Source organism: Urocitellus parryii, chromosome 1 (genome assembly GCF_045843805.1).
Source record: "Urocitellus parryii isolate mUroPar1 chromosome 1, mUroPar1.hap1, whole genome shotgun sequence".
NCBI classification, from domain to species: domain Eukaryota; kingdom Metazoa; phylum Chordata; class Mammalia; order Rodentia; family Sciuridae; genus Urocitellus; species Urocitellus parryii.
This window is the reverse complement of record NC_135531.1, coordinates 269,173,945-269,186,734: the sequence shown is the minus strand read 5'-3', so window position 1 is coordinate 269,186,734 and position 12,790 is coordinate 269,173,945. Positions and strand designations below refer to the sequence as shown.

The window sequence follows — 12,790 nt, the reverse complement described above, 5'->3', positions numbered from 1 at the left end:
CATGGATGTAGAGAGATTAAGAATTTGTGATTATTTACCTCACTAGTAGTTGGAATTAACCACAGATAGCTTTTTAGATTGTTTTTTAAAATGTCTGATTTGAGGAAAGTTTCTCTTTAATATGAGGAATTGTCAAGTGTTGCTAAAACTAAGAATATACTTTTGTGAAAGGGGAGAAATGTGTTTTAAAATTTGGTTTACTTTTCTCATTTGGATCATTTATTTATGTTAAAAGAGCTTTCATAATTTTGACGTCTTTCTGAAAAGGAGTACTACACTGGTGTTTGGCATTTGTTAATTTATTTTCTCCTAAACTTTGGTTAGAATAGCTCTCAGGTTGTCTTCTCAGAGAGGAAGGGTCCTCTAGAGGTTCACTGCCTCTTCTTCACATGAAGTAGCAAAATTTCACAAATACTTTGAAAGTTCTTTGCTAGGCTTTTAAATTTTTAGAAAAGAATAAAATTTGAAATAAGATAAGTGGTAGAGAGAAATGGTTAATGGCTAGTGGTGAGAGCTTTGGAATTAGGATTTCTTAATTTGTTTATCAAGTCAAGTTTATTTTTTAGTTACTTTATGCATACATTTATTCATTAAATATATACCAAATGCTTATTATCTTGTAGGAATTTTTCTAAGCTTTGGGAATATAGCAGCAATTAGACTCAGCAGCTTAGTACTTGGAACCCAGTACTAGTTTTTCTCTAAAACTCACATTCCTTATCTGTAAAATGAGGATACTAACATTGAGGGGATTAAGAGATTATCAAAAGTATATCTTGAACTGTTAAGCGCACAGTAACTATTCAGTAAAGGTTTGTTATTACTGTTGTCATCTGAGCATCTCGACCAGTCTGTGCCACCGCAATTCTACTGTGCATTCAATTCACCTGGGAATCTTGATAGCCTGCAGTGTGGGCTATCAAGTTTAGTATGTGTAGTGTCACTGATGCTAGCTTGACCTGTGAAGAATGTAAGTCTGCCTTTCTCACAAGCACTCAGGTAATCCTGATACTCTCGCTTTGAAGACTGTATTTTGAGTAGCAAGGCTCTGGTGCATGGTCCTTGCTTGGATCAAAATAGGTTTTAAATATATAGCCTTTTTGATAGTGACGTTTATACTTTGAGAGTAATTTGGTGCCAAGAAATATTTGTTTCCAAAGTGTGGAAATCCCTGGATGGTAAATTATGTTCCATTTGAAGTATAGTAAGTATCAATTTATGAGATGTTCCCACCCCTTTTATCTCCTCAAGCAGATTGATAGCCAAGACTTGGGGCATCATTGATTTTCCCCATGTGGGACATAGTAATAGAGAAATGTCTTAACATTCTTAGACTCAGTATGATGGATGGTACATTGTGACACTTGAATTGTTCTTTTTTGGTCACACACACCTGCTTGCGAAGATGAGACTGAAAATCTTTATTAGGATTTATAAACATCTTGGAAATGATGTAATGCAGCTATGTTTTACTGTAGGGAATGTGGAATAAGCATCTAAAGAGAAAAATGTTTGGCACAAGTAGTACAAATCATCTAGCAAGTAGAATGTTCATATAAGAATGTAATGTAGCAATTTGTTTTTCTGTAATAATTTTTAAAACATCAAGTTTATTTTCAATATGTGACTCTAAAGATACTTTCTTGGCAAAGTAATAAAGCTGCAACAACAACTAATTGAATTAGAAAGAGTCTAAAACTATATCCAGTGGGAAATGATTTAAGCTTTCAAACTCTTTTCTCTTTAAGGAACTGGCTTACCGAAAGGAGATAATTAGAGCTGATCTTATTAACAAGAAAGTTGGAATCAGGTATGTTTTAAAAACTTCATTTACTTATTGTTGGAGAACGCTTTGGAATTAGGCTCTCTCAATTTGTTTATCAAGTCATTAATTTATTCCTTTGTTACTTCATGTGTAACATGTACAAACTTCATACAAGGCTATTTAATTTTTCCTGAAAGAATGCTTGGAGAGGATTTTGATATTGTTCAGAGTAAGTTAAAAAATGCCATGGCATCAGTTAGGATGTCTAATGTCTAATAGGATTCAAAAAGAAAGTCATGGTTTCAGGTAGTAGCATTATCTTAAATCAAAATGTAAACATGTTTTACATAATCCAGAAAAGTTTATGGTTTGTACATTCCTTTTTCAGAGAAACTCCGGAAAATCTTGCCAAGCTCCTGACCAGGATGTATTTAAAGTCAGAAGTCATAGGTGATGGGAATCAGATTGAGATTGAAATCCCTCCAACCAGAGCTGACATTATCCATGCGTGTGATATTGTAGAAGATGCAGCTATTGCTTATGGATATAACAACATTCAGATGACTCTCCCGAAAACATACACCATAGCTAATCAAGTAAGATTGCACCCTTAAATAAACACTCCTTATTGTTAGAAACTGATTATTGAATGCCAGGAAGGCTTTGAGAAAAACAGAACATAAGAATTAAGCAGTATTTGGACATGCTTTGCTATGAGAAGCATTTGCTATGGAAAGGATACAAAACAGATGCCCAAATGATTAGAGTAAGTTGAAAACCTGTGATGACTAGTTCTTTAAAGAAAGACAGGTTTTGAGAATACAGCCCTTGTTGAATCAGACTAGGAAATTCATTTTCTCAATGTGGGCCTGAAGGCAGAATTGTGTGTGGGAGATGTGGGGGTGGGGACAGGGTGTAATCTATATAGATAGTGGGGTATTAATGTGTGTGGGGATAGAGTGAGGGTTGTTTGCTTTTAATGACATGTTCAATATAAATGCAGTATTTTAAAAATGGAGATATTACTGAGGTGAAATAAAGTGAATTTTTTTCTAGTTTCCTCTTAATAAGCTCACTGAACTTCTCAGACATGACATGGCAGCAGCTGGATTCACTGAAGCACTTACCTTTGCTCTGGTATGTCTTAAAATGTGCCCTTTCTGCTCAGCTGATTTTTTTATTTTGACTAAATTATTTGTTCTGTGATTCTGTAAATGTGTTTTTAAATCTAGACTGCTAAAATTTCCAGACTATAAAAGAATACCTTTGTTACTAGAGATTGAACAGTTAAAAGAATGTTGAGAGGTTTCTGTATATAATCATAGGAAAAACATAAAAGTCTAGAAATATTGCCTTAAGTGACAGATGACAAAATATTTTATAGTTTCATGTAAGTGTTGAGGGTTCATAATGAATTGTATAACCAAATTTATGAAGTTAGAATATTTGGTCTTAATTTGGTTGTGGCTGTGCCCACTAGATGCCGCCCTGGTTAAGAGCTTGTGGACTGTTCTACATTAAACTTATTTCTTTGTCTTTGAACATGTTCACAAACATTTGCTTTGAGTTGAAAAGCTGACATAAAAGGCCTAAATCAGGAAATGAATTTTATTACAAAATCAGAAGGAAATCTCCCTCCCTTACCAGATTGACCATTTAAAAGAATAAAATATGTATGCAATTTGTAGGCTTTTTTCCTGTTGCTGAGTATTTCTGTGGTACCTGTGGTGGAGTTTTTGAGCATTCAAGTTTCAGTTTAACCTTAGGGAGGAGCTACTTCTTGCTCCCCAACTCAGTCCCAGCCCTGAAATTCTCAGTCTTTTAGAGTATTTCAGAGACTGTCTAGATTTTCTAGTTTAGGCCTTGATTTTTCTGAGTCAGTAGTCACTCCTTCAATAGTTGTTGAACATGTGTCATGTGCTAGGCATTATGCCAGCAAGGAAGCCTGAAACTGAAAGAGGACCTAAGTACCTAACACATTTTCCACAACAGCACCACCGTGACTACAGTCCTGGCCTTTGGATTCCTAGAGCCATTACCACTGTCTCCTTCTGTGTACACTACTTTTTATAGCAGGCACCAAGCCATTCAAATCAGGCACACACATGTTCTAGTCATGAGCATCTACAATTTTATGTAAAGGGAAATATAACACTGAGAAGTGTACTTTTTATTTTTTTAAAAGTTTTTTAAATATTTATTTTTTAGTTATAGTTGGACACAATACCTTTATTTCACTTATTTAGTTTTATGTGGTGCTAAGGATCAAACCCAGGGCCTCGTGTGTTCGAGGCAAGCGCTCTACTGCTGAGCCACAACCCCAGCCCCATATTTTAAAAAAAATTTTAATTTGTTCTTTTTAGTTATACATGAAAGTAGAATATATTTTGATATATATACATGGAGTATAACTTCCCATTCTTGTGGTTGTACATGATGTGGAGTTACATTGGTCATGTGCTCATATATGAACATAGGAAAGTTATGTCTGATTCATTCTCCTGTCTTTCCTGTTCCCATCCTCCTCCCTTCCTTTCATTCCCCTTTGTCTAATTCAGTGAACTTTTATTCTTCCCTTCTCCCCATTTTTTTAATATGCAAGTGGCATAGGAATCAACAAATTCTCTTATTGATGGATTTGGACTTCACAGATCCCATTGAGTAAACCATGACAGTTCCCCTCCCTATTTTTAATCCTGTTTTCCTTCCCAGATCTAATTGCTGTTAAAATTCTGGCATTAGTTTTCCCTGCCCTTCTATGTTAGTGGTGCATTCTGATGTAACTATGTAGCTTAGAGTATCTTTGGAAGAACACATAAGCTGAGTTCCACGAGTAACTGCAGGGAATGTTTACCCTGTGCTAAGGCTTTATGTACAAAATTCCGTTTCTTCTCTCTCAGCCTTGTGTAGTAGGCCTTTCTGTCTTCCACAGTGCTTAATTTGAGAGTCACTCATCCCACTCCCTGTTGTCAGTTGACTGTGGACCAGATTCCAGCCCAGGCCTGTTTTTTCATCCAAAGCTAGTGACTGAATTGTCATACTAGAGACACTTGTCATATTAGCCTGTTTGGTTGTCCAGAGTCACTTTTTAATACATTTGTTGTTTGTCACGGGAGGAAAAGAGAGGTGCTAGAGTGTTTCAGATTTCAAATAACAGTTTTCCTGTAGGATTTTCACCATTGGAGTTCAGTGTTTGAAAAGTTACACATTTTATAAGGAAACCTAAACATCACTGAGTTAAGATGGCCTGTATTGTTACATACGGTTTAATACAAGAGTGACAGTCATTCTTTTTTTTTGCGAGGGAGGGGGTTACCAGGGATCGAACTTGAACATTTGACCACTGAGCCACATTCCCAGCCCTATTTTGTATTTTATTTAGAGACAGGGTCTCACCAAGTTGCTTACTGCCTCACTTTTTGCTGAGGTTGGCTTTGAACACATGATCTTCCTTCCTCAGCCTCCTGAGCCACTGGGATTACAGTGTGCATCACTGCACCTGGCCCATGACCATTGTTCTATTCCTTGAGTACCCAAGTATAGTAAGCAGTTCATATCCCATCATTATGATTTTTGCTATATCTGCATACTGGTAGTAATGTTTTTCTTTTAAGATTGGCTCAGTTTTAAAACTAAATATCCACTTAACATTTTCTACCTCTGCAGCCTAAGCAGATCAGGGAGTTCTTCTTTGCTAGGCTTGGACATGGCTTTGGGATCTCTCCCAAGAGAGCATGATAGGAATCACTAGAGCTGGCTTTGGCATTAAATGAATTCTTTTTACCATGTCAGTTTTTCTACCTCCCCCCCTTATTTTGAGGGATATACATGCCAATTATTCCTTGAAAACTGTTTTGTAGAGCAGTACAATGGGCGATCGTTTACTCTCTGCCAGGCAGTGAGAATGCATTATCTTCTTATCTCATTTATTATTGGGCTTGATGTGTCTTAATAGTTGGTTTTATTTTCATAACTTTTGCCTGCTGTCTTGGTTTCTAAGGTGGACAAACCTTTTCTTTTCTTTTCTTTTTATGCAAGGGTACTTAGCAATTTGCTACCATGAGCTTTATCAAGCAGGTGCAGGGAAATTAAATGATAGAAAAACTTTGGGCAGAATTCAGGCCACTTGAATTCTTTCCACTTGAATTCTACCATTCTGTACACAGAGTGGATTTAGCAAGATTTACATTCATTGCTAGTCAAAACAGAAAGTCATAGGAAATTCCAAGGAGGCAGAGAGAATTTCTGATTGGAATCATTAGGGACATTTTTGTGGAAGAAGTGGAAAAGAGGTCATTTAAATAGAGCTTCAGGGAATGGCTGCATGTGGGGATGGGAGGCATTTCAAGTAAAGGCAGGGAAAAGTATAAGGTTCAGGAGGGTAGGGACCAGGGAATTAGGAGATTAGAAAGATAAATGGGAGGCTAGCTTAGCAAGGACCTGGGTATAGGTTTTACTACCATCTCCACTTGAAAAATTTACTTTAGCTGCATATCCTGGCTAAAACTCATCATAACAGAATTATTAATGTTAAATTATATATTCTTTGGTCCTGAAATTGATGAATTAATTACTAAAACTTACATATAGAGAATATAAATTGCTGAGACCATTGCAGGTTGATAGCATTCCTTTTTAAGTTACATTTATTCATTTTCCATATTAATGTATTTTTGTGTGTGTGTGTGTGCTTTTTAGTGCTCCCAAGAAGATATTGCTGATAAACTTGGTTTGGATATCTCTGCAACAAAGGCAGTCCACATAAGTAACCCTAAAACAGCTGAGTTTCAGGTAAAATTTTAAGTATGTAAGAATTTGTGTAAGAACTGAGAATTAGTACATTATTTAGAAAAATTCCTTGGTTATTATGCCTCCAGTGGTGAAATCAGAATTTTTTAATAGTCTCTTCTTAGATAAGTTTATAGTTGATTCTTACATGCGTTGCGAATCAAAATTCTTAACATATGTGTATGTGGTGGGATCAAACCCAGGTATTTACACATACTAAACAGATGCTCTACCACAGAGCTACCAGTACCTAAATTTCTTAAACTTTCTTTCTCTCTCTTTATATTTCCATATATATATATATATATATATATATTTTTTTTTTAAGGTTCTGGGGCCTTATGTAAGTCAAACAAGTCCTTTACCACTGAGCTACATCCCCAACCCTAACACTTCTAATCTTTTTTTTTTTTTTTTTTTAAAGAGAGAGTGAGAGAGGGGAGAGAGAGAGAGAGAGAGAGAGAGAGAGAGAGAGAGAGAATGAGAATTTTTAATATTTATTTTTTAGTTCTCGGCAGACACAACATCTTTGTTGGTATGTGGTGCTGAGGATCGAACCCGGGTCGCACGCATGCCAGGCGAGCGCGCTACCGCTTGAGCCACATCCCCAGCCCACTTCTAATCTTTTGATTATAGTTTTTGCATTTTTTTTTTTTAACAGATCTGGTTCAGTTTCTCTTAACTGAAATTTCCATTTTATAATTGATATTTTGTATACTCTTGTCAGATTTTCATCTCTTTTCCATATATCTGTGATAAATGAATCAACACCAGTTATCTAATACCTCCATAAGTCATTCACTTTGAAATTAGCTATTAAATCAGTTCTTGACTGTGCTGCTTTGTTTTTCATTGTAGTTGCCTTATTGGCAGTTTCATACAGAGTTTAAGAATATTTAAATGAGAATAATACTACTTTAATAGAGAATGTTAAGTGATTTATATTATAGTTTGGGATATTAACTATTAAAAGGGAATTTCAAGGTTATAATGTCTTTGCTTATTAAGTTTCAATAGTCCCTATCTCTTTCATATCAAGGTACTCTCACCTCATTTTTCTTTTATATTTTTTTTAACCCAGGCTTCTAGAATTAAGAGGAATGTTAGAACTAGAAGGATCTGCTTTTAAGAAAGTTAATGCTATCATAAATAATATATGAACTCTTTGATTTTTAGTTAGTTTCTTTGGACCTTGATTTTCTTTTTCTTTCTGTTTTAAATACTTTTAGTTGTAGATGAACACAATGCCTTTATTTCATTTTTTTATGTGATGCTGAGGATTGAACCCAGTACCCCATGTGCTAGACAAGCCACTCTACCACTGAGCCACAACAGCCACAACCTGAGCTCAGGCTTTAGTTTACATTTATGTAAAAGTAGGGCATTGGGTTAGTTTAAAAATTCCACATTTTGGGACTAAAAATATAGCTCAGTTGGTAGAGTACCTACCTTGCATGCACAAGGCCTTTGGTTTAATCCCTAGCACCACAAAAAAAAAAAAAAAATCCACATTTTATGTATACAACTATATACTAATGTGGCAAATTAGACTAATATTTGCATAGAATGATTTTTCAGTAAATCTTAAGTACATTTTTATTATTATTTGCTTATTTCAAATGTGAACCCCCCCTGCTATACACACACTCTTTTCATTTGTCAGGCATAATAGATTTCTTGAGATGTGGTAACTGCTATGGTTTTTAGGATTTATATTCTGGCTTATCTATTTTATGTAAGTGGAGGGAAACTAATCATCAGTGTACTGTCTCACTACAAATAGTTGTGGTTTAGCTTAAGAGGCACCATTTTGGCATAGAATACATTAGAGATGACTAGAGATGAGATTATCTTTTAGATTTGACAGATATCTATATTTTACCTCTGCTTTGCCAGCATATATATTCTACCACTTCTAGTATGGCTAATAGGTTTACATTTATTTTTAGTTAAATTAAATGGAAAATTGTTCATGGTCTTATACAGAATTTTCCTGCATTATTCTAAACCTTGGATTTATTTCTCATAATAGATATTGTTAAAAAAAAGGACAAGAAAAATATTATTTAGGTAAAATTTCATTCTAATCATTGTAAATAAAATTATAGAATATTATTTCTCTTCCCCCCAAATTAATTTGTATCCTGAAATGTCCATTTCCTGTTGAAGTATTCCCAGTCATCTTTGTTTTTTTTTTTTTTTTTTTTTTGAGTTTGAGTTGGTATTCAAATGAGGTTTATGCATCAAGTTAGATTGATGTGCTTCTCAAGTCTTATTCTGCAGGTTGCCCATCCACTTTTTTTTTCTTCCTGAAGCCCGCCCTTTCAGTTTGTTGAAGAAACTGGGTCCTTTGACTTGTAGAATTCCCACATTTAGGATTTTGCTGAATATATTCTAGTGGTTCCTGTATTTTCTGTAAACTGGTAGTTAACTCTGGAAGCTTGATTCGATTCAGCTTAATTTTTTTTTTAAAGAGAGAGAGAGAGAATTTTAATATTTATTTTTTAGTTTTCGGTGGACACAACATCTTTGTATGTGGTGCTGAGGATCGAACCTGGGCCGCATGCATGCCAGGCGAGCGCGCTACTGCTTGCTTGAGCCACATCCCCAGCCCCAACTTAATTTTTTTGTATTGCTGTTTTTAACTAAGCACATAGGTCTACTATGAAGTAAACTAAAATTTAAGAAAAGCTGTCTCAAAAGTTGCTTGTCTAGCTGGGCATGGTGGCAAGTATCTGTAATCCCAGGTGTTTGGGAGGCTGAGGTAGGAAGATCATAGGTTCAAGGCCAGCCTAGGCAACGTAAACCCTGTCTCAAAATAAAATGAAAAGTAAAAATGGCCAGGGATGTAGCTCAGTGGTATAGTGCTTTCCTAGCATGTGGAAGGCACTAGGTTTGATCCCCGTTCCACAAAAAGAAAAAAAAAAAGTTTGTTTACATTCCAGTAAATTAAATTTCTTTTTCCTTCACATGGTAGTTCCCTCCTTACAAATTAGGTACTGTAAGAGATTAACAATAGCTAATAATAAAGTGGAGCAATTGTAACAGTGTACTGAAAATGAAGGTTATGTGTGAATGTATTTTGTTTCTCCCAAAATACCTAATTTTACTGTAGATCGTAGGCATCTCACCATACTGTATTTTTTTTTCTTAAATTAGAACTTTAATCTTTTCATTTAAAGGAAATACTTCACAGCTGTTCTTTACAATATCTGAATTGCCAGCATCAGTGTTCTTGCCTTTTGGGGCCACTATTAAATAAAATGAAGGTTTACCTAACATGCATACTGCCATAGGTAACCTGATAACTGAGCTAACTTCTCAGTGCCTGTTGGGCAGAGGGTTCTTACAGTGGGTACACTGGACAGGGAGCTGATTGGGAGCCCTCATTATGCTGCTCAGAATGATACTCAGTTTAAAACTTGCGTAGTATTGTCAAACCATAGTTGACCACAGTAAACTGAAACTATGGAAAATGAAACTTAGAATAAAGAGGCATACTGTAGTTTCATTTCTGTGAATGGTTTGGACACTTTTTCCTCATTGTTAAGGTTTACAGTACTTATAAAAGACCAAGCTGAAGGCTAATCACAGTTTACTGGTAGAATGATAAGAAAGGTGTTCTTTTCTTCCTTCAGCACAGGATCCAGCAAATCCCCTTAGGGATTTCTGTTACTTGTGTAGAATCTAACAAGCCTACACAGTTTTAGTTGGAATATCAGAGGAAACCTCTGTAGGAGAGAACGTTTGAGCAGAGGTGTGAAGGAAGTGAGATAGCCATTTGTCAATCTGGAGGAAGACCACATGAAGCAGAGGAAAGAGCAAGGGCTGAAGCCCCACAATGGGAGACCAGCTTACGGACCTGTGCAGTACCCAGTGTGGCTGGAGTGCTGTAAGCTAGGAAGAGCAGAAGCAGTTGCGGTTAGGGAGGGAGCCAAGGCCAGATCCTATAGGGCCCCATGTAGGACATATATATTTTTTTTTCAAAATTTAATGGAAAGCTGTTGATAGTTTTTGAGGGGGGAGTTATATGATTGAATTAAGTATTGAAGGACTGTGACGATTGGACCATAAGATGGACAGAAGTAGCCTAAGAAGCTCATGACATAGTTTTGGGCAAAACAGTGGTGCTTGCCATGTGCAGTGGTACTCACTTATAATCCCAGTGATTCAGGAATGCTGAGGCATTGCAAGTTCAAGGTGAGCCTCAGCAACTTAGCAAGACCCTGAGAAGCTTAGTGAGACCCAGTCTCAAAATAAAAAAATTCAAAGGGTTGGGGATGTGGTTTGGTGGTAAAGTGCCCTGGGGTTCAATGCCCAGTACTCTGCTCCCCACCCCCCAAAAAACCAGTTGTGTTAGTAGGAATATGTAACAACAAATCCTACTGTTACATATAGTATACTACAATAATAAAAAGGGAAGAAAAAAATAATGTTGCTTAGAGGCTGCTGTAGAGTATAGCAATAATGTCATATCACTGCTCATAAAACCCATCTATTAACATATGTTGAAATAAAGTGAGAAATTTATCTCAGACAAAAGGAGTGAAGTTTTGCTTTTTTTTTTTTTTTAAGAACTGGGATATGCATTTCTTTGACTGGTAAGAATAAAATGACTATAAATATTTTCTTATTTGCTTTAGTGAATAAAAACCAAGAACTACATCACAGCCTGCCCATTGGCAGCTATATAATTTTTTAATGACTACATATTTATATTATATTTTCCTTCTTGTCCTGGTATTTTAATTGCATGTACGTTTTCCCTGGTCCTGGTTTTTAAAACTTTGATTAATTCATGTTTAATTCACTTAATTATTGATATTTCTTGTCATCTACTTCATTTACTTCTGAAATGGGGCAGGATATGAAAATTTACATATTTGAAATCTTGAAAGCCAGCTTTCATTTTAAAAATGATAATGGAATAAAATAACTAATCCTTAGGTGAGAGCAGTCATATTTTTAGTTAGTCTTGTGTGTCACTTATTTTTTTAATCAATTTATTATTTTTTGTTTTATAAATTTGGAATTGAGAATATTTTCAGTTCTTTTAGTGACCTGGAATTTAAAATTAACTTAAAATTTTAGGCATTGCATTTTTCAGAAGTATGGTCTTCAGAAGCCATGGATTCAGTGCTTTGTCTTTAACAGGTCTGCCTGTTTGGGTTCTATTTGTTTAGTGCAATTTCGCATCTTTTCCTGTAGGTGGCACGCACTACCCTTCTTCCTGGCCTCTTAAAGACCATAGCAGCAAATCGGAAGATGCCTCTTCCTCTGAAACTGTTTGAAATCTCTGACATTGTAGTAAAAGATTCTAACAAAGGTAGGAATGAATCACTTTTGACTTGTTACTTTTAAAGCATTTTTTTATTATGAAAATTTCAGTTCTATGTAAAAGTAGAGAATATGGTATAATTATCCTGTGAATCTATCATATATCTTGTAACAGCTAACAACACATCTTTCATCCATATCCTTGCCAATCACCATATATATGTATATATATATTTTTAGTTGCAATGCTGAGGATAAACCCAGAGCTTTGTGCTTCTAGGCAAACACTCTACCACTGAGCTATAGCCCCAGCTATCCCTCACCTTTTGTGTGTGTGTGTCACAGGATCTTGGCTAAGTTGCTGAGACTGGCCTTAAATTTGTGGTCCTCTCGCCTAACCTCCCAAGTTAATAACAGGGGTGTGCCACTGCACCTGGCTTCCACATTATTTTAATGTGAATCATTTCATCAGCAAATACTTTAATTCATATTTCTGAAAGATAAGGACCATCACTTTTGTTTGTTTTTTAATAACCCAACAATACTATCACACTTTACGGTCAAATTTCCTAGTGTTTAAATTTTCCCAATTGTTCCATAGATTTATTTTTGAATCAGAATCTTATCAGTGACCAAATATTTAATTACTATGTCTCTTATTTGTTTGAATGGAAAACACATTTTAATAATGTCTATGAAGAGCCCTATTAAAACCTCAACTAACACCATGAAGGCTCAGTGGTAGAGGTGCTAAGCACATTCTTACATGTGTGACGCCCCCTGGGTTTGATCCCTTGCACTGCAATAAATAAATATAAAAAATGGAAAAGAAAAACACTGAAATATTTTTATTATATATAATTTACATACATATCATTTTAATGTACTTGATATCTTGTCATTTTAGTTTAGCAGTAATTGCTTAGTTGTACCAGTGATTTTTTTAGCATGTTTATCATA

General features: G+C 35.4%; 1 protein-coding gene across 1 annotated transcript in view; it reads left to right on the top strand.

Annotated features, from left to right (window-relative positions):
- The window catches only part of Farsb (phenylalanyl-tRNA synthetase subunit beta), a 78,222-nt gene that overhangs the window by 35,111 nt on the left and 30,321 nt on the right, over positions 1-12,790 (top strand). The window contains exons 11-15 of the mRNA XM_026390400.2: positions 1,749-1,810; positions 2,154-2,361; positions 2,822-2,902; positions 6,464-6,556; positions 11,762-11,879. Coding sequence (XP_026246185.2) covers positions 1,749-1,810; positions 2,154-2,361; positions 2,822-2,902; positions 6,464-6,556; positions 11,762-11,879 — 562 coding nt within the window. The remainder of the gene's footprint in view (positions 1-1,748; positions 1,811-2,153; positions 2,362-2,821; positions 2,903-6,463; positions 6,557-11,761; positions 11,880-12,790) is intronic.